The sequence below is a fragment of the Neolamprologus multifasciatus genome, chromosome 9, assembly GCF_963576455.1.
Source record: "Neolamprologus multifasciatus chromosome 9, fNeoMul1.2, whole genome shotgun sequence".
NCBI classification, from domain to species: domain Eukaryota; kingdom Metazoa; phylum Chordata; class Actinopteri; order Cichliformes; family Cichlidae; genus Neolamprologus; species Neolamprologus multifasciatus.
Genome location: NC_140447.1, coordinates 13,380,964 through 13,403,242, shown reverse-complemented (window position 1 = coordinate 13,403,242; position 22,279 = coordinate 13,380,964). Strand labels below are relative to the sequence as shown.

General features: G+C 40.5%; 1 protein-coding gene across 1 annotated transcript in view; it reads left to right on the top strand.

The window, feature by feature from the left end:
• ofcc1 (orofacial cleft 1 candidate 1) overlaps positions 1–22,279 on the top strand; it is a 79,841-nt gene that overhangs the window by 13,884 nt on the left and 43,678 nt on the right. Inside the window, 6 exon segments of the mRNA XM_085173612.1 lie at positions 4,436–4,678; positions 7,757–7,905; positions 8,216–8,330; positions 9,155–9,452; positions 17,174–17,265; positions 19,055–19,200. Coding sequence (XP_085029738.1) covers positions 4,436–4,678; positions 7,757–7,905; positions 8,216–8,330; positions 9,155–9,452; positions 17,174–17,265; positions 19,055–19,200 — 1,043 coding nt within the window.

The window sequence follows — 22,279 nt, the reverse complement described above, 5'->3', positions numbered from 1 at the left end:
ACAGAAAGCATGTAAACAGGAAGTGACATACCCTTAATCTGTAAAAGGGTGGTCTCGCAGGAGAAGATATTGATCCTGAAGTGTTTACAAATAACCACAAAAAACAAAAGTGAATGATGTAATTTTGTGAAATCCTGTAACCTGTTAGAGTATCCAAAAAAAAAAATCCTTTATTTTCTAGATTTTCAAATTTCGCTCCTGTATGTGCACACGCCTGCGCAAAGGCAAATATATTTGCAATACAGCACTGACTAAAACAGCTTTCCTTATACAGCATGGTAAATAAGTAGTCACAATATCACTATATATATTGACACAATGTATTTTTACGTAGCATATAAAGAATCTTTTTTCTGTGTGGATGCTGTCTTTGGTTTTTGCAAAATAAGTAGGAGGAAAAGGGAGCCTTTAGAGATGAAAAAGGGGGAACAGAGTTAGAGGAGAGAAAAGATAACCGAGTAGGAAAGAGAGAGAAGGGGACTGCAGCTTTTAGTGGTAGCATCACCAGCTGTGGGAGGAGTGTGCTGTTGTGTTGCATCTGGGGATGAGGCTGCCATGCCACCGTGCTGGCTTAAAGATGTAATGAATCTTCAGTCGGGGGCTTTCCTTCCAGGGTGACAACTGGCTTTGAGGAAGGTTGTAAATGCAGGGGAGATTGTGGTATAATTCCTCAGACTGGCGTTTGTGCCCCCCAGTCACCATTCGATTATCTCCCAAATTGCTGTGTTTCACTGAGATAAAGATTTTTTATGGCTTGCTGACTTGAAACAACTAGCACAGGCAGAATAGGGGGCAAAAGAGGGAGAGGGAAAGACAGAAAGAAGAGAAAGCAATGGCCAAACCTGCCACGCATAGTAATTTCCTTTGGTAAATGACAAAATCTTTGTTTATATGACATTTCCCTAAAATCACTGCAGCGAGATGAATCTGAAATATAAAATGTCACATTTGGCATGCAAAACTATGAAAATATATTTCTGTGCAAAATTCATGGAGGCATTTAATTTAGAACGTGTTTAATAACTAAGGCAGCCTGCATCAGTAATCCTGCCCGGAGGTCCCAAAAAGATTGTCATATTTATTCTCTCCTTTCTTCACCCCCCCTCCTTCATTCCAAAGCCAAAAAATTTTAAGGGTAAATGTTCATTGTTAATTAAGATATACTAATTAAAATGAAAATAATTAACGAGAAAGCTTAATCTCTGAATATTAGCCCATACTTAGAAAGAAAGGAAGTTTTTGTATGTGGCATTTCCTGTCTCTATTAAGAGTGCATTTTGTGTGATCAGTCAATGTGTGGAAAGCCCTGAAAAGATATTTCAGTGAAAGGACGGCCGCTTGCCAGCAAAACCACGGAGGATCCCTCGCTGGAGCCTTTGATCTCATCTGTAGGAGTGCTGTAATGTTATGGCACTTTAGGCACAACTCAAGCTTGGGGCAAACAAACCACCTCTGATATGGAAAATTGGCTCACTTCACCTTTTACCTTCACCTTGCTGTCTCGACTGACTCCTGTGATGCCTGTGCAAGCATGTGGGCTTGATAATAACAATGCTTACAAATTGGACACCGGTATGACGTTATTATTTTTTATTCCGGTGCTTCTTTATGCTCCTTTCTCCTCCTCCTTCTCTTCCTTTCTTGTCTGCATGCATACATCTCGTTCCAGTGTGGGGGTTTGGAGGTCTTCATCCCCTCCTCCCAAATGTGAGATGTGTGGGCTAAACGGCTTTGCCACCAATTATACTAATTTCGCTTCTGCCTAAATTGTTTTAGTTGTTTTGGTATGCAAAGATGCTCAAAGAGGGGAGATTGCGGGGCATTACTGCAGGGCTCAGCACACACACCCCTGCATTGCCTGGCAGAGCAATGGGGATCACCAGCCCTTGCTAGGTGAACGTGTGTGGTGCGTGACTGTGAAATAGCAGGGAACAATCTCAGGTACAAACAGCACTGTGTGAAAGTGCGTGCATATGAGTATAGACACTAGCCCCTGAGTGATGCTATATCATTGATTGGAACTGAGGTCTTTAATTGCCAAGCACTCAGAATTTGCCCCTGGCGACTGGTTAACATGGTGTAAATTTGAGCACATAAAATAAATAGGAATTAGAAGTTGGACCTTAGATAATGTCAACACTTATTTAGGATAGGATGATATGTTGAGTATCACTGTGTGAATTGTATTGTGGATTTATTTACCTTCATCTGGCAGCAGGATTAGGTCAGGAGAGCTGCTTAAAACTTCAGATGGCAGCTTACAGATAGGTTACAAGTAGTTCATATCATAGCAATGTATCAGTAGTCTCATGGTAACATAAGTATAAAGTTGTATTACCCGACAACTTAGCAAAGTAAGGACCAGATTTTGTGCTATTCTAGGCTATAGGTTGGTAGATAAACAGTAATATCTTGATGTTAATGCATAATTATTTCAATATCAAAAGACAATTAATCACATAATATTCTGCATTTGCAGCGGCATTTGCTCAATCATCCAGGTAAGTAAATCTCCAAAAGTTCTTTCTGTTCATCTGAATGAGCACAAAAACGCTACGTCTAGATGAACAGAATCAACTTTTGGAGATATTAACATTCAGTTAGCCATTTTTGCCAACGTCATATAGATTTGGTTACAATGGCCATGTACTCACAATACTGTTCTTAATATAACACCCCTGCAATGACACAAAAATATTCTCTACTAGCCAAGAGTAGAGAATATTTTCTGTGTTTCTGTGTTTCAGAGTTTATGTGTTTAAATCTTTGCATTTTAGCAACAAAGTACTAACATGTGTGAAATATAGTGGGGGGAGGGGGGGTTGTTGCAATCCAGCTAGAAGCCTGCAGTAAATGATGTTATGATGTGAATAAGCAGAAGTAGATGAAGTCAAACTATAAGCTCAACTTTTCTTCTAGTTTTTTAAAAGTAGTGTATTGGCTAATATATATATATCACCCATAAGACTTTAACATTTCTTGTTGATGGGACAGTTTCTCCTGCTGCTTTTCAAATGATTATAAAATATGCAGTTACTGGTTAAATAAAATAAATATATATTTTTAAAAATGACATGTGCACATAAGAAAGCTTATATTCCGGCTGGTTGTGGTGATCTGTGATTGCTATCAGGTGGCTGCAGTGCTGCTTCCTGTTTGATGTGTGAAATCAAAATGGCAAATGCTGTAAAGTGGCTTATGGTGCATGATGTCACATCACACACACACAAACATGCACATGCTCCACAGGGTCTCATTCTTTCCAGACTCCCTTGCAAGTGCCCCTGATGGAACATGAACTCACGAGTGGAGTTGCTGTAATCTTAAACTACACTTAAACTACACTCAAATATGAATTGCGTTGACATTTAGAATCAGCACATAATTACATTGTACAGGTTATTACAACGTTGCCATGCAAAGGCAAGCAATGGGCGAAATTAACTGTTTATGCTAAAAAAGTAAATAAATTGTGACTAAGATCTGGGCTTTCTGTTTAAACTAGATTGACTTTTCACCCACTGCTGTTCAACAGATGCCATAGGACACAAAAGGCTAAAAAGTATATACATTGTTGTCTGATTATGTTTCATTAGAACAAAATAAAAATGACTGTCTAGTCTGCTTAGACTATTACTCATCCTAAGCTCTGAAACAAGGCACATGTCACCAAAGCAAACAAAGACATTTGCAAGTGGAATGATGTAGCCTGAAGGTTAACGGGATAATCTTAGTAACACAAGGATGTTTTTTTTTAACCAGTCGTCTGAATAGGGAATCTAGTTTTGTTATCAAGGAATGCTGGTATTCCCTAGAGCAAGGCCTTGAGCTTTAAACGCTGAGGGATTGAATGGAGATATGTAGATAGGAGATTGTGACTTTACTGAGCTTGTCTTTAGTGGAATCACATTTGAAACACCTGTAATCTGAGTATTTATTTTTTGAGAGATAAAAATGTAATTCTTGTTTGAAAGATATACTCGTATGAGGGTTTTTAGTTTGTTTGTCCATCTGTCTGTTCATTTGTTTGTTCTAATGATGTTTCCACCAGCATTAAAGTAAGGACAATATTTAGCTTACATGACAAATAATACAGACGTTAAGATGCCATTTGGCAAACTCCTCAGGGGGTCTCATATATCCTCAGCAGTCAAAGACACTGTTGACAGGCAAAATCTATTAATATAATTATTAATTGCCCCGTAGTTTCCTTAGCATACAATAATTTATATTTATATTTAAGTATAGAGAAAAGCTGTTCAAATAAAATTTGACAAACTTTATTTACACTCACAGTTATTTACAAAGTTACAGAAGTGTTGGTTCAATAAGGGTGTTGATTAAATAACAGTATTTTCTCTAAGAAAATATTTTTATAATCACAGTTTCCACGAATAAAGAAAGATAATAAAATCAAGCCTGTACTTTTTTGTAGGCGGACCAGAGGAGTGCTCCCCAGCCCGTGGAGGTGTGTGTGCGTTGCCTAAGAGCCACGAGGGACAGACTTCCCAGGGGTCTCTATACTGTCAGAGTGGCACTTCACAGCCATCTAGGGGGTCCAGCTCTGGCCTGGTGCAGTAAGAAAGGGCAACACGTTTGGGCAGCGTCTACTGAGCCCACTGAGCATCGGGGACGCTTCTACGACATTGACCTCCACATTAACAAGAGTCTGTTCATGGTAGCCGCAATTTCACTTTGTATAAGCTTTGTTTAAGCATCAGGGCAAAGCATGGGGTGTGCTCTAATGGGGTGATATCCACTGAGCTCTGACAACAAAAGAAAAGTTTTAATTTTAGTGTCATACGTCTTTTCTCTGTTGACAATAATACAACAACACACATCAGGGAAAATACACACAATCGGTCCCTGGTTGTGACTATTAAGTGTTAAGAAATACTATAAATATAGTATAATTTTGTTTTGCAGTTGACAATTGGAAAACTTGAATTTTATTTTTATTTTTTCAAAGAAAAATGGAACTAAATATAAAATACATCTTTCACTGGGAAGCAGTTTTGACACTGAGGAGGCAAGAAATTAAATAATATTTATAAATTGGTCAAACAATAAAGCTGCACGTGCTAAAATGACAGAAGCTACAACACTGCATTTCTGGTGCTATTTCAGAATTTCTCTTTCTTCTTCTGCCTTTATTTTCATCAGCTGCAGTGAAGATGGAGCAGTTTCTACACTGAAAGGGTTATGAGAAGTTATATTACTGTAAAGGCAGCATATGAAAATATGTCACACACAGCCTCTAGGTTTTTCTCTAGGGATCCCTATATGAATAAAACAACAACTTCTCAAACATGACATTTAATCCATGCATGTAAATCAAATCCAATATCAATTATTCATTCATATAGAAGAAATAATGTTTTATTGGAATAAAAATGGAGCACAAATGGAATGAAACATTTCGTTTCTTTCCTGTGTGTCTTTCAGCATCTGCCACATGCTTGAGCCGGATCAAGGCAAATAAAAGCAAAAATAGAAAAGTTAGGCAGAACTGACAAAAATATGTATTTGAAACATATTTTTAAAAATGTCAGCCTACATTTCCATTTCATAATAGATGACTAAATATGTTTTCCCGTTTGGTTCTTTTATTGAAACAACACAGCAGATTACATTAGATGAAATTATGCACATTTCACAACCCCTTTCCTAAACCTTTGGATATGAAGGAGCGGATCTTCTATATAAGCTGTGCTAATCTTTAAAAAAAACCCACATACTTCTTATAGATGGTCGATATTGACCAGTGGATTAGAACTCTTTGGTTTATTCATTCAGCGATGTGTGCACAGTACAAAAGATTCACAAGCAAAACCTTAAAACAGAAACCACTAAATGCAGTGTCCCTCTTGATCTCATAGAGTCTCATACAGGCTGAGAAAGCATTTCTTCACTGTTGTGATGGCAACTCTAAAGGCCTAGCTGGAGCATTTAGCACATGTGGACACTGTCAGCGTGCTGGTGGGTGTATTCACTGAGCTAGAGCATTCTGATAATATTGTCACAAGCTCCCATGAAACATAAAAGATGGGGTAAAATCTGGCACGAACTGAAACCAAAACCTGGGCTCTGCGTCAGAGGTAAAAAGAAAGAGGAAAAAGAAAAAGGTTTAAGTACAGCATGGTAAATGCCTCGTGTCACTCTGCCTTCCCTCCTCTCCTCCCCAAGCCCTCAGCTGTGCTTTATAGACAAACCAGTTGTTGTTGTCCTCATTGATAGTAGTTGGAACGTTGATCAGATTTGTCTGAGACTACCAGGATTGGCTTAGCTGGTTTTCTCTCCGTCTCTCTCGCCTCTTGCCCACACGATAGCGTGCGATTTCAGTGGAGCTTGCAGTGCCTTCTAAGAGGAAATGAGGAATTAGCGATGGTAGGAGGAAGCCAGGAGCTTATTTTCCTTTCCTCTTTCTCCATATCTCTCTCCCACTTTTTTTCATTCACCCTTTGCTTTGTGTGTCTGGGTTTGGATTTAGACAGAAACAGTGCCGCTTAGTTTTGAAATGTCTTGGATATGCAGAAGAGTGGGAATGCTTAAAAAGAGTTGAGAAGGGCCAAGACTCATTTTAGAGTTTTATACCGAAAAAGGAAAAAAAAATGATCCACATTCTAATTAAAGAGGGGAGGAGGGGAGTGGACAGGAAGAAAATTAGGAAAGATCCTTGGAGGTATATGAATTTATTCTTGTCTTTTCCACTTTTTAAATCTTTTGTCATGTGTTTGCTTATTGCAAAAAAATCACTTTTTATCAGTTTACTGTGAACTGCACAACTGTAGCCGTTAATTTCCCCTCAGCACTTTAAAAAAAAGTCAACCTGCATATTTATAATAGTTTAAGTAGATCTTCCATAAACAGAGGAGCAGAAAAAACTCTGAAGCATATCAAGTCTCACAAACCTCTCACCACATACGCACATATGCCCACGTGTCTACACAAAGGCACTGCGCGCGCACGTAAATGACTATTTATGCAGGTCACATTTCTTACAGTAAATGAATAATATGAATATCCTCAATATCTATAATCTCTGATATTATTCCATAAATTTATGTCCTGAGTCAGACACTACTACCCATCATTTCACAGGTGCATACCAAAGGCTGATTTACAGAGGGGCGGGGGGTTGAAGAGAACGGGATACAAATGATTTATGTGTTAAAACAAGTCCTCTGCATTTTCCATTACAACTAATAAAGGGATAAAATATTTCCACCCAGTGATGGATGATGTCGCACGCACCTCACTGTCAGTTCATTTTTTAAGCAAACCCACCGTTCTCTGGGTAAATAAGAATGTATGTGTTTTCCATTGACTGCTAACCACTAACAATTTTTGCTTCGCGCAAAACACCCTTGATATTATCAGTCTGATTGATGATGGCTTCTCTGAATCACAAATTCGGTAACTGTCAGCTCACGCTCTACAACAGCAAACTCAAGTTGCCCTCTTCGCAGCGTTTGATGCCGCAGTCTTTATCACGCCGACATCTCCTTTTAGGCAATTTTCTGAGCTCGATGGGTTAGAGTGGCAGTTTAGAACGATCCTAAGACAGCAGATAAGTTACGGGAGGATTCAAGTGTAGGATGTAGATTAAAAGGCAGTTAGCATGAGATACTCTGCTGTTGATGTGTCTGCATGCGTGCATGCGTTAATGCATGCGCCCTGCAGGCATGTGCGCTCAGCTGACTGAAACTGTGAGCAACTTTCTTCTTTCCTTATATTTCTCTGTATGTTTATCCAGGTCTTACCTTCCACCTGTAATATCATACCTTCCACGGTGCTGGTTTTCCAGCTGATCACAGCACCGGGAGATAGAAGTCACGTCAGCTCTGCGTTGGCCTGGGCAGCATTTCCTGCTTGTGGGCCAAGTCTCAGTTTGGTCGAGGGCAGGTGAGTTAAAACCACTGTGATGAACAGCAAAATGATCTTCACATGTTTCCCTCTGTCATTCTCTGAGTTTCCCCCTGACTCAGTCCAAAGACAAGTTCTTTATCTTAAGCGTGTTAGTTTTTAGCATGTGCACCCTGCCTCTCTGCCCCCCCCAGTTACCCTAGATAGGATAGCTGGTAATGAAAATGGATGGCTGTAATTCATTTTAAGAGAAAATACATGCAGTCCAAAAAAATGCAACCTGCAACTTTTCTGAGTATTTCTCATCAACATTTCTTTGTACAGTGACAGGTTTCTGTTATGTACACAGGTTCAAAACGCCACTGATCAGGGGCGAGCCCAGCACACAGCTGGACCAGTTTAAAAAGATTGAAGCCCTCATCTCCTCTGATCTCGACCACTGGCTGTGCAACCTGTATTTTCAGGTGTGTGTGCAATTACGAAACCCCGTGTTCACATGTTTGTTTTGATGACGCGAACCTCTCGATTATTCTATTTAAATTCGTAATTGCGTGCAGGTACAGTATGTGCGTGTTTATTTCTTGGTCTCAGTTATAAACCATGTGCTTGTGTGTGCTATTTTTCTTTTTTCTTTCTTTCTTTTTCACTCTGATCCTCTTCTTTTATTTGGAATGTTTAGGGGGCAGAACGGTGGATCTGAAAAGATGGGGGGTTGGATTTTCAACGATAAAAAGCTTTTACAGAGAAATTGAAAATTGGCCCCAGAGAGCAAACAAGAACCACATCTTTACCCAGCAATTCTGAAAGCATTAGAGCTGATGCATTGATTAGATTAGTAAACATCTTAATTGAATTAAAAACCAGAACAAAGCTCTCTGTCTTGGATTTGCTTCTTTATTTGTCCCTTTGACTGTGACATGTTGTTTGTATTACTGCATTATCATTACTGTTGGTACGGTTGCTTTGATTGCTGTGGGATATTTTTTTTGTATCTCTGCATATGCACAGCACAACAACAAGCACAATATTCTTGTCACATTTATAGATTTAATTGAATTGTTTTACTACACACTTTGACAAATGCTAGTAGTTCTCTGTGCCTGCAGTTTTGAACACCTGTAATGTTATTCATATAGCAAGATGTTTTCCCACAAACAATGATGATGCAATGGAACATTATGCACATAACTACTCATTATTACAAGCTATTAATGTTCACTGAACACATATGCAGACCTCTGACACACGCTAAGCAGGCCTGTTCCTCTTCTGGTTTCTTGTGTTTTAGGTAAAGAGACTCCCACCTGGAGCACCTCGGGGACCAGAGCACTGCATCACTCTATCGATCCCCTCTTCTAAACAACCTATTATTCCTCAATCTGAGGTCCACCAGAACCAGCTGCCACTCCAGCCCAAGCCCCCATCGCAGAACCAGCTCTGTCCTCAGCTCGTTCATCCCCAGTCCCAACAGCAGGCCTGTACAGAACCCAGCTGCAGAGCAGGAGATCCCTCTGTGGTACATTCTCACCGGGGGTCCCCTCTCAACCTGTCAGCTGATTCTGCTTGCTCTTCCTCATCTCTGCCAGGTAGGGCTCCGATGTTACAACCCCCAACTATGCCACAGTGTGGAGAAAATGTCACCCTAATGTCACCAACACTGGGAAAAGAAGAATGACAGGCCTCCCTTACAGCAAAGCTCCACTGAGGTGAATGTGCTTGAGGGTAGGGTTTGGTAGGGGAACGCTTGACAGACAAATATTATATTTGTTTTCTCAGTTAGATTATGTGAAAAATATATAGACTCTAATGTTAGTGTTAGCATAGGCAAAGTATTGTGCACAACATTAGCAGAACCTGATAGTCGACAGACATTTAGATAAATATAACCACCACTTCAGCAAGCAAACAAAAACTTGGCATGTAAAGTGCTGGTTAAATAAGTCCAATCAAGCTAGCTATCGGTGCATAGGGTTGCCAACTCCCTGAGAAATAAATAAGGGACACCTCGTGGCCAGGGCCGGGCGACCCAGTTGTCTTCACCCTTCCCAGTGTGGTGAATTTTTTAGCTCTTTTTTTGTGTGTGAAATTATTTTTTTTAACCATTTGACTTGAATTTGATTTAAGTAGATGCGTATTCTTTGTGATATCAACACATGGGAAACAAAAATCATTTAGCCATTTATTTTTAGCTCAAAATGACAACATTAACACAATAAAACAGGTCTCTTTCTTAAACAGAAGCCTGTCATGCTTAACTTTTGATAATAAAAGTAAATCTTTCTTTAAAAGAACTCTGTCCTGCTTAACTTAAAATTATATAAATTAATAGAAAGCAATAGAAAGAAAAATATTCTTGTAACAGTGCACATTTAGTGCATTTAGTGCAATTGGCTTCAGCAGAGGCATTATTTCAGCTTTTGCTCCCGTTTGTAAACCCACTTGTTCCCATGATTACGCATCATAACTCATCATCATTATTCATCTATGTATTACTTTTATGTATTACTCATCTATTTGTTGTAATCATCTATCCTTGCAGTTGTTTATTACACAAAATAAATTATATTATCACACTTCTGGCCACATAGCGCTGCACATGCCCATTTTAACCTTAACCAGAGGGTTTAAAAACAAACAAACCAGTGTTTACCATATCTGGTTCTGCCGTGGCCTGGTAGACAAAAATTGGTTAAGGGTTCCCCGAGCTTTCACGCCCCTCATGTTCTTCATGTGCCCACCATTAGAAGCATGCCTATGGAAAAAGTGCGCCGGCACACAGTGCAGTGCGCTTTATAGGTGTTATCGTGAACTTTTCCAGCCAGGTGTTTTCCTTTTCCCATTCTTCCCTGCACTTTTGCAGCCTTTTTTTCTTTCTCTGAGAGGCACAAACATTGCTGGTCTAATGCCTGGCTCACACTGTGCGATTTTTGGCCCATTTTGAGCCGATTTTTGAGTCGTGATCGGCCCGATTTTGGCCTTCATCGTGCATAGTGTAGTATACGTGGGGTAACGAGAAGCGATTAACACCTCACGACCAGCTCCCGATCATCAATCGCTCGTGAGGGTGTCACCGCAGCCGCTCACACTGCTCACGCGCAAACACGTAAACGTCGGTGAAAAAGACGGAGCAGCACGGCTGTGCAGCGTGTGATCTGGACACAAGCGATGGAGGCACAACTTGTAGAACTTTGGAAAGCTCATCCGAGCCTTTTCGATGTGGCAACACCAAATTATCACGACCACAACAACCGTGAAAATAGTTGGATTTACATTGCTGCTCAATCACAGCTGCCTGATCATGTTTGTCATTAGTAATTTAGCAATGTTGATGGCGGTGTGTGTCTGTGTGAGTGAAAGACAGAGAGGGAGAGCGAGCGACAGATTTTCTGTTATAACCTTCATTTTATGGAGGCACAGTGTGACTCAGGTCGCATCAGAGCATCGGGCGGTATAGTGTGAGACCCTGCATCGTGACCTACGAACTTATAACCCATGCGAGCCAATCGTGCAGTTTGAAAATCGCACAGTGTTTGCCCAGCTTCAGGTGTACTGTCGTCTGAGACTTGCACCGCAGTGTCGGCGTTTATTTCCCTGTTGGCCATGCTTTTTGTTGTGGTCATCTGTTGTCTTCCGGTATTTTCTCCGCAAGCGACCTTTCCTCAACCAATGAGATGAGCGGTAATCTGAATTGTCATACTCGAATTGTCATAAGTGTGCTGTCAGCTCATTGGTCACAAAGCAGGGGCGTGGCTGGGAATTATGGTTTCAAACAAAGCGTTAATTACATTACAACTTATAGACTACTTTTGATTCTCACTGTATTACGGGACAAAGTGCGTCCCTTATTAGCTCAATACGGGACGTGTACTTTTGTTTCTAAATACGGGACGATTCCGTTTTTTAAGGGACGGTTGGCAACCCTATCGGTGCACAGTGGTTAGCCTAGCTGCCATGATTAGCACAACAAAGGTTTTGGAATTTATAACCACATTTTCTTCTTTATATTCTGTGTCCAGCTGAAACTAAACTAAACAGCCAAACTAAACATTTTACATGCTTACATGACCTGGAAGACACACATTTCTGTGTTTTGCGGTCTGGCTTTGGTTCACTGTGGATGACTAACTTATAATTATCGAGTTCGAGCTATAAAAAGAGCTATATAGCAATTTTCTGCCAGTTGACCGAAATTCCTTCTTTAAGTTCAATACATAGTAGGCGCTTACATGCTGCAATGCATTTCTGATTACCATCTTAACTTCATCTGCCTTTTTATCCACAACTCACCATTTCAATAACATCTGGTTAGCTTTATTTTATATGATTTCTCCTTAGGAAGATAAGATATAAAACAGATGATGAAATTTTAGATTTAGTTATGAGACTTCATCTTGGTTCAGTCTTTACTGTTGCTTCAAGTCAAGGAGAGGCTTTTAGAGTTTGTGTGTTCCCTCATATATGTGTGACCTCTTCCTGTGTCCTGTAGTTACTTCTTTAAATCTTAACACATGCAAGTCATGTTTAAATGAGGGATGGGCGCTCCTTTGCTTTCCTTTTACAGCATGCAGAGATAATATCCAGTGTCATACAACGTAGGTATTAAGGTATCCTTTAGCTACGTAGGTGAAATGTTTTTTTTATGGTTTCCTTGCTTATGTGGTGGTCCAACCCAGGTATATTAGTAGAGGGCCTGGGTTAATATAGTTTTTGCTTTATTTCATTACTAAGTGAAGTGATATAAGTATGAATCTTACAATGTCCAAAGTTTGAGCTAAGCGATAAAAATGCTGAAATCCCATATTTAATCATAACCACATTTAATTGGGGCTAATGATTTTGTTGATAATAATAATGATAATATTAGAGTCCATCTCCTTATTTTAAAAAATATACTAGTTTTAGTCATCTACCATTCTGGCCATTGCCACAAATCAAGTGCAGACTCATTTGGTATTGATCCTCAACAAAGACGACCGGCTAGCTTCTTTGTTATTAATACACTGGCCTTTTTTTCCTTTTCTCGCTTTCTTTCTTTCTATTTTTTTGCATGCACAGCTCATCTTTATTTAACAGTCCTCAAAAGTTTCTGGGGTGCTCTGCTTTAAACATCACACAGGCTTTTTAATTACAAATGAGTTGTGACAGGTCTGCTGGGTAGCACCCTGGCCCATTTTAAACGTGATGCCGGCTGACAGCTTGGCAGTGTTCTCCCAGCACTGAAACATGTGGAAGAAATTGGTCTTTTACATTTCACAGCTTGTCGCTTCCTCCGCTGGCTGACCTGTGACCCCCCACAGAGATCCTAACGCCCACAAGGGAAGTGTCCCCAACGAACTGACTGCCTTTCCAGAGAGAAAGAAAGAGAGCGAGGGAGGGAGAGGAGCACTCACTATGGGAGATTTATGTTCTGCCACACAAGGCAAAAGGTACCAGGTCTCTTCACCGCACACGGCTTCAAACTCTGGCTTGCACGCAGGCAGAGATGTCAACACACACGCACTTGCGTGCACGCACACCCATTCTCACAGGTGAGGAGGTTGCTTGGGAAGTGAACCCAATCCGCAAGTGAAATAACGGATCAAAAGGTGTCCTGCACAACACCTCATCTGCGCCATTCCCTAAGCCGACCTGACGTTTGTGCCTCATTTGCATACAGATCCGTTCATGTTGCATTACCTCTGGAGCGAATTATGGTGTTCAGATGGGGTGATACGTCAAGGTTGAATGGAGCGATTGGATGGACAACTTTAACCTAGCCAAAAATGGAAATCCAAGTCAGCAAGGAAAAGAGGAACGAATTACCCCCCTACCCCACCTCCTTCTCAGTTTTTAGTCAAGTCTGAGGGTTTTCAGACATTTCCTTTCTATTTCATGCCTCCCTGTTTCTGATGTCTTCTGCGTGGAGCTCACTTTCTCTCTGCATGTAACACCTAGATTTTCCTCATTACCCATTTGTCTCTGAGTCAGGACAAGTATATGGAGATCTCTTGTCATTGCGATAATCTGCACAGTGCAGAGCTTGACAGTAAGACTTGAAGATTGCATTCCTCGGGCCTTAAGTTAATTAATCCCCACAGAAGAAACACAGCGTTGGTGAGGTGTCTATACGGAACTAAACCTGACATCCCAAACCAAGATTATAACTCTGACGAGTTTCAATCAAAACAATTTTATGTGGGCATTACTGTGTTTCTGTTTCAGATTATTATTATTAGCTATCGGATGGTAATAATCTGATTTACGTCAGTTGACTTGTCCAAGCAGAACGGAGTGTATTTGGCTTTTTACCGCAGTGATCGGCTGGAGGCACAATGGGTTAAGTGACCTTTCGCATTAACTGAATGATCCAGTTAGTATGGGTTTACTTGAACCCAAATGACTAATTAGATTAGCATCTTGTTTCATGATAGCCTTTAGTGTATCACTATGAGCATGCAGATGAGTGTGCCGTAACTATGACACTGCTTCCTTTTTTTTCTCTCGTTTTTTGAACTCATTTATTTATTTTATCCCACAAAGGCATCTTAACATCCATCCCCTTGAGCATAGATGGTGATTTCGAGGATTCCTCATCTCATCTCTCTTTTGGAGCGTTGCCCTTTACTTTCAGGATGTTTTTTCCCCCCTCCAGGCCACTCCCAGTCATCAGCATTTCAAACCGCGATGTTACATCATAAACTCTCAATCAGCCGCATGCCACTTCCTGTTGATTTATTCGACAATGTTAATGTCCAACTTCCAAATGTATGCAGAAACACACATTTAAAGCTTTACTTTAGCATAAGCAGACTGCATGGGACAAACACAATGGAAGGTGAATTTCCAGAAAAGTGAAGGCTGTGTTTGATTCAGCAGGTGCGATGTAGACAGATTTAACCTGCGAGACCTACAGAATTTACCGGTAACTCCTGATATAATGGCACATAACTATTTACACATTAGTATGCACTGCAGTGTTTGATAGTCATTAAAATGCAATGGATTACAAGAAAGAAAGAAAAAAAACTTGAGTGAAGCAACAATAAATCTGCACCGTATCATAGCAACCTCAACATGAGAGCCTGACAGACTCAAGGGTAATCCGTGAGTTGCTAACCTTCGATTCCTCTGTAAATTTGGACCAGTCATCAGGCAATTAAGGGCCTAGGTGAACAAGAACTGCCATCTCAGTCTGGTTCCATCTCACCAGTAACACAGTGATGGGGTCTCGACGGTGTTACAGGCCTCGGGCTTTTCTCTTTACTTGGCCTGTTTTTGTGTGTAAGCAAGAAAGAAAAGAGGCGCGTTGAGTTATGCGTTTTGTGAGGTAGACTCTTACATTTCTACCCTGGAAAATGTTTGTCCATATATGCAAGTGTCTACATATTAATATCTTTGCCTTTTTGTGTGTGGGTGCATCAATACAGAGTGTGTGTGTGTGGTGAGTATGTGTTCTGGTCTTATAGCTCAGAGCAGGGGGGAAAACAAGGAGTTTGTTGTTGGCCTTGGGTGCCCAGGGAGGCTGGAGTTGTGGCAGCTCTAGCACTCTGAGTTCATGGACGTAGCCTTTAGCTGTCAGAGCTGTCGATGCTGCCTCCGCACTGATTCTCGTTCCATAGCGTCTGAGCGTAAGCAAGTGGGGCCTAGTGTAATAAGTTCGTGTTTGTGTGTGTGTGGTAGTACAGTCTCTGAAAAGATCCTAATCCACGGTGGTCCAAGTCTGTGAGTTTATATTGGTTGATGCTTCAGCTAATAGAGTATGAGGGGTGTGTGTATTTGTGTGTGAGAGCATTGCATTGTTCTGACTCAGACTGTCTGCACATGAGCACAGACGTAGTGCTCATGTGCAACATTAAAAAGACTTCTGTCCAATGTAAACTAAAGTCAGCAGTGTCACTGTGTGCTATTTAATCCGACTATGCTTTTTAAAACAAGGTAGGGTAACATCCTATAGTTTACAAAAAGATTCTTTGATTTTTTGACACTTGAAGACCTGTACTTTTTTTTATACTAAGACACACCAATCTGACACAACTTTAAAATCACTTGTCTAATATTGTGCAAGTTCTTTTCACGCCACCAAACCAGTTCTAACCAGTAAAAGCTGGCACAGAGGATGTCTGGAGGTGTCCCATGGTGTTTAGATCCTTTAGTTCCTGTGGTTTGCAGGGGTGGAGTCTCTGTGCATACTGTGAATGCTCGATTGGATAGGTAACAAGGGAGTTTGAAAGACCAGGTATATTTCTCAGGCTCTTATTCTCCTTGTTTGAGTCATTACTGAGCACTTTTTGGCTTAGAGTCTTCTGGAGGAGGTCACTGAAACCAGAAAGGGCCTGGCCTGCAGTGACTAACAAGAAAGAGAGCAAAACATTGCATTTAACAAAGTGGTCAGTTCTAGTCACCTGCTGTTTTAATCTTGTGGCTGGCATGTGTTTATCCCAAGCCCTGATGTGACCACACAACTGAGTACACGGTTATGTAACGTCTTTATAATGTAGAAATAAAAAAATTATCCTGAGAATAGAATAACTATAACACCAGGGCAAATGTTTACCAGCAAAGGAGTGGTAATCAAAAACTACATCTGTGTGAAATCTGATTTCAGACTCAGAAAAATTGAGGTGAGCAGAATCTTACTGCAATTTAAATGCAGTAAAAATTTAGCTGTCAGGAGGATTTCTGATGTGTGGCTAATATTTAAGTTATTATTACTGATATATTTAATCCCACAGCAGGAGAAAAATTATATCATTGCTGAGGCTTCCATATGTATTATATAGATGTGATTGGTTCCACGGGGGGGAAAAAAAAGTTTCACATAGTGAGATTTTTACATGTATCAAGCTAAGGTTTACTTAATTGCAACCTCCAGGCAAGGCAGGAACCCTTTTTTAAATTCTGTGAATGTTAATATGCTAAATAATGCAGATCTTCGACTCTTCAAGCATGAGACACACATCTGGCGGCTTACCATTTAAATTACAGCAAGAAAAAAAATGCGAGACAGAGAAAAGAAAAAAAGAAATGGAGGATGAAAAACACTTCAGAAGAAGGGAAATGATGGGACAATGTGTGAAAATGTATCATAACTAAAATTTAATTTATTTTTAGATTTTTCATCATTTGTAATTGCATATATATCCATATCTATATATCTTACTGTATCTCCCTATATATTTTTTCTTCCCCTTTTTTTATTATATAAGTGTATTAATATTACTCAGCCCTGAAATTATAATGATAAAGTGTGGTATGCAAGAGAAAACAACCTTAAATATTCTTTTCCTCTTTACACTTACTGCACATTATTTCTCTTTTGGGCGTGCAGGCAAGACTTTCTCATCAGGAGCCATTTCTGGAAGCACCGGAGAGAAGAGTGATCCATGCAGGGAGAAATCAGAGGGTGGGAATCACTACAAGGTAACACTGTGATTTAAGGGGAAGTGTTCCCACCCTTAAAATGAGCACCCTTTCTGCTTTCCCCTTCCATTCCCTCCCTTTCCTTCCCGCCCCTCTCTGCGGCCTTGCGCGCACCTCCCCGGCTTATTATCTGAGATTTGTCAAAATACATTTCACACTAACAGGTATTTTTCAGCCTTCAAAGCCAGTTTTGATCTGCTTGACAAGCCAAAGCAGCTCAAATTGTGTGAAATCAGCAACACTAGCCAGACCTCGCCTTTTTTTTTTCTTCCTCCAAACCGTTCTAAACACGCCTCTTCCTGGGCTACAGACGACTTAAGCTAAATTAATCAAAGCCTGCATGTTACCTGCCATACTTTGAAGTGGTAATTGCAAAATTACTCCATGTGCTGATCTGGCATTGCTGCCTCCCGGTCCGCCCCTTCCATTGTGCCTCTGCTGCGGCCTTTTGTTGTTGTCATGTTATTGTTGCGATAGTTAGACGCCTATGAACAACATGAAGCCTCCTTCTCTCAAACACATATACCCACCACCCTTTCTTCCCCGTCTTTATTCCTACTAACCTCCTCCTGCTGATGTACAAGAGGCTCTTTGGACCACCATTAATCAGGGATGACCTGTTAAATAAATGAGTTTGTTGATATGAGGTTTTATATCTCTGCAGCCTCTGCAGACCATGTTTTTCCTTCCCCTCTTGGCCTATCTTTAAAACCTTGCTAACTCTGTCAAATGTCTTGGTTGGAACCCAGTTGTCTAATGATTAAGTGGAGTGATCTCCAACCTGCCCCAGCCTGGAAGCGCTAGGGATCAGATTTCAGCCCTTCAACCTGCAGTGCAGGCCTAATTAAAATGAATTTTCTCCAGGCGACCACTTTGCCCACAGGGCAGGAATTCAGCTATATACGGAATCCACTCTTAAGGTATTGCATTAAATTTATTGTGTGGAGACACTGGAGAACATTGTGGTATATCTCCTGCATTTTTTTCCCCCCGTCTCTCTGCCTTTTTCTCTCACTCTTTTCCACCTTTTTATTGTGATCATCACTCTGGAATCCAAGCTTGCTTTGGCAAAGATTGCCCTATGAAAACGGATGGAGCTTTTATGGGACTCTGCCCATTTACTACTTCCTGGGCCTAGTTTATCTCAGAGGGAGAGACAGAGAGGGATGGAGGAAAGGGAAGATGAAGAGAAAAATAAAAAATAAAACTGAGAGAGGTAGAGTCAGAAAGGGGTGGAAAAAAGAGGCAGCTTGCTTATTCCAAACTGTGGATCTCATTAACATACATCAGTGTGTATTTCACAACTTCAAGCAGAAAGGCACTAAGCCCACCCAAGGGCAACACAGGCAGGGCTGACACGGCCAGGGAAAGCAAGCCGTTAACATGTTGGCGGCTTAACAAATAATATCTGCTCCCAAGTACCTTAGTGAAAAATTTAAAACCCCACTTCCTAACTCCATTTGACTGTGTTTATGACGATGACAGTAAACGACTTGTGTGGAAAAAAACAGTGCCAGCTGCTCAAATATCACATATTTAACGCCACCATCACTGTACGCATGTTTCCCAAATGAACTCAAGTTGAAGGATGGCATGCCGTATGCGATTTTGCCGTCATTCTTGTCTCGTGTCAATTGAGGCGCGGGTGAGATATAGGAGAGGCTCCAAAGCGCCACGCACACTGTCACTGTCACCGTGTGCATCCCCCAAGATAAATTCAGAGGCCTGTTTCCTGCTTTGATTACAAATGACATCCGCATGTGTTCTCCCCGATTTCTGCTCCTCACAGAAGAAGCCAATCAAGAAGACAAATAGCTGTGGCCCCAGCATGAGCGGCAGAAGTGCACCGCCTCGGCAGGCAGACAAACAGAAGATGCAGCCTTCAATGGAGAACCTCTCCGTGGAGGAGATGGAGGAGTATACATTCTCCCTACAGTAAGTCTCACCACTCATTATCCCGGCTCAGCCTTGCAAAATTCAAATGTGTGGGGGAAAGAAAAGCAAAAAAAAAGCAAAAGAAAGAAAAACGTGGGTGACAAGTGGTTTCTGTGCCTCACAGACGCTGAAATATACAGCATCAACCAGGCAGACTCTGACAACAAGACGTGCCTAGAACACCTCCTTAACAGATATAGATAAAGTAGTCGAGTGTCTTTCGAGGGAATTCCAAATGAGTTTGTATGTGGTATAGCTTAAATCGCATATAACTCGATTTTAATTTCCCAACATAAACAAGGCACACTCAAAGCAATTTCCAGAGCCTGATGGCCTCATCTGTCCCGAAGGAAAGGAAAGCACTCCATAAGAATTTGGTGAGGAATCACAGAAATTCAGCTGCCCACAATACTATCATTTTTTTATATTTGATACTTTTAGAAGTCACAAGTGCTCTTTTGTCTGTTAATTAAATCTGTACGTGCCTACATTTGACTTAGATCTCAAGACTGCACAATCAACAGTCAGTGTTTCTTTGTGCTTTGCTTTTCAGGACAAAATAATCAGTCGTATTTCAGCTAATTTGCTTTGTGACAGTGTCGCATTTAAAGCCAAACCAAACGCTGCTCAAGCTATAACAATGATGTCCCCGTGAATTTTTTTTTGTTGTTGTCTCCCAGTCCTCTGCAAAAATGCGTGGAAATTACATTTCATCTTTATTGTGGCTCACAGCATTTGATTTTAATGAGAAAACAAGAATGTATGAAATACAAACAGAGCGCCGAATTTCAAACACCTCGGCCAAATTTGCTAAAAGCATCCAGGTAGCACCCGCATGCCCATGGAGCATCAAAACAGACTGAGAGCAAAATTGCTTATTTCAACAAGAACAGTCACAGGTATTTGTTTTTATTTGAATGTCAACTAAAATGAGGGGAGGAGATTACCATTACTGCACTGGGGGGGAGAGTAAAGACAGCGAGAGAGTCTACTGTATGTATGTGCAAGAGAGACATAAAGCGAGCGCTCCCTGGAGATTTAAAAGTACCCATGTTTCCTCATTTCTGGGAGTTTGTAATTTATAGCTGCTGGTCACATATTAAACAAGATCAGAGACTACTCCCTGACATCTTCTGAACATACTGAGGGAATTCAAATGATTACCAGCGTATCCTGCCAACAAATGACGACATAGAGACTATCTTGAGGGAAAGTGAATACAAAAAAGAAAAAAAAAAAAATGAACACAGAGCCCGGGCAGACTGCACACAAAGGGACACAATTAAATGGTTTTCACGATTATTCATAGTGCCGCTTTTTACCTCTGAGCAGTTGCTGGGTTCGGTGAGATGAGACATTTCTGTCAGTTATAGGTACGGATTGTATTGAGTTGGAGACTCAGCTGTTCCCTGATGCCCTGTGAAGGTGCTGCTGCTATTGATTTCATCTTTACAAGCACACACATTACAGTATCTTTGAGCTAAAGGTTGATAATTTTATTTTATTTTTTTTGCCCTCACCTAATCAGACTATTAGAAAGATGCAGTGGCAGTGCTGGCTTTCACGGTGACGTTAAAGACGCAGCAGTCTCTCATCTGTCTTTCCCGCTGTGTTGTTTGACTTATTCTGGGTTTGTCTACATTACCTGAGGACTGACAGAGATGCCGACAAAAGGGATTATTTACAGATATTTTTTTATTTATTTTGCCTTAATGATGTCATCTCGCCCCGCGTCGTCTTTTGGCATTTTGGGAGCTCGGGTTTTTATCTCTGTGTCTGTGTTTATGCGCATCTGTAGACGAATGTGAGAGACAGAGGGTGTGTACAGTATTTTTTGACTATGCAAGCGAGTAGAGTATGCACACACACACACACACACACACACACACACACACACACACACACACACACACACTTGCCTGTATATTCTTGTATTTTAACTGAGGAAAGGAATCATACTGAAGTGATTGAGGGATATTACTGCCATCTATTGAGCCACAAGAGACTGAGCTCATTGAGATTTTTATAAGGCGTCCTGACACAAACGTGCAAATCAGATGCTCATGCATTATTAAGCAAAGACTTTGAAACAGTAAGATTCAGTTCAGACAGTCGGAGAATCACACGAGCGGTTTAACATAGTGCATTCATTTATGTGTCGCAGTCAGGAGCACTTTATTCATCAAGTAAAATAAATGCAGCGCGATGAATTGGAATGAAGTGGGCTAATGTCTTAAAGAGATCTGCAGTATGTATGGGACCTGTATACAAGTGCTTAGACTGTGTGTGCGTTACAGGTGGGACTGTAAATTGGATAAAAAAAAACTTTTTTTTAAATGTATCAACTACATAACAACATAATACTGATACAAGTAGAACCAAGTCGACACGAATGAAAACATCTAGAGGTTTTATGTAAAAGTTTTTTTTATTCCAAATGGTGACAACGTCATCTACTTTGACAGAAATACTGCAAAATACATCTTTTGGGAGGAGATGTTTCCAATGCATATGATTGTTTATATATTATAGTACACACATGTATATTTTTTATTTAAAGTCTTTGTTTCATTGGGTAAGGATCAGGCTTTCTTGTGTAATTGTTTTTCACATTTCCACGCTGGTGATCTAAAAAGGCATAGAAATAAAATTTAAAAAATAATGACGTCGAAAATCAAAGAAAACACTATGCTATGCACTTTTTTTAAAAACTGCAGGTATTGACAATTGCAAATTAGTTCTGGGAAAATGAAAAAGTCTGAAAACATGTCAGGAATGATCTTTTTGTCAAGCGTTACTGTGCCGCTGATATCTGTTTGAACACGCATGAAAGACTCCAGCCGACCCTCCAGTTTATTTGATGTCTACAAGTGTAATTTTCAATACTCCTCTTTTTTTCTCACAGAGTAGCACTGAGCAAAATCAAAGCACCTGATTCAATATGGCTGTTGTAATTCGATCGGGCCAATTTAATGCTTTTGGTCGAGGATAAACATGCTGAATTAATTTTACACTTTAAAGGCTACTTTGGCTGTATTTTACATTTTGTGTACTCAGCACGGTGATGAGATACTAATGG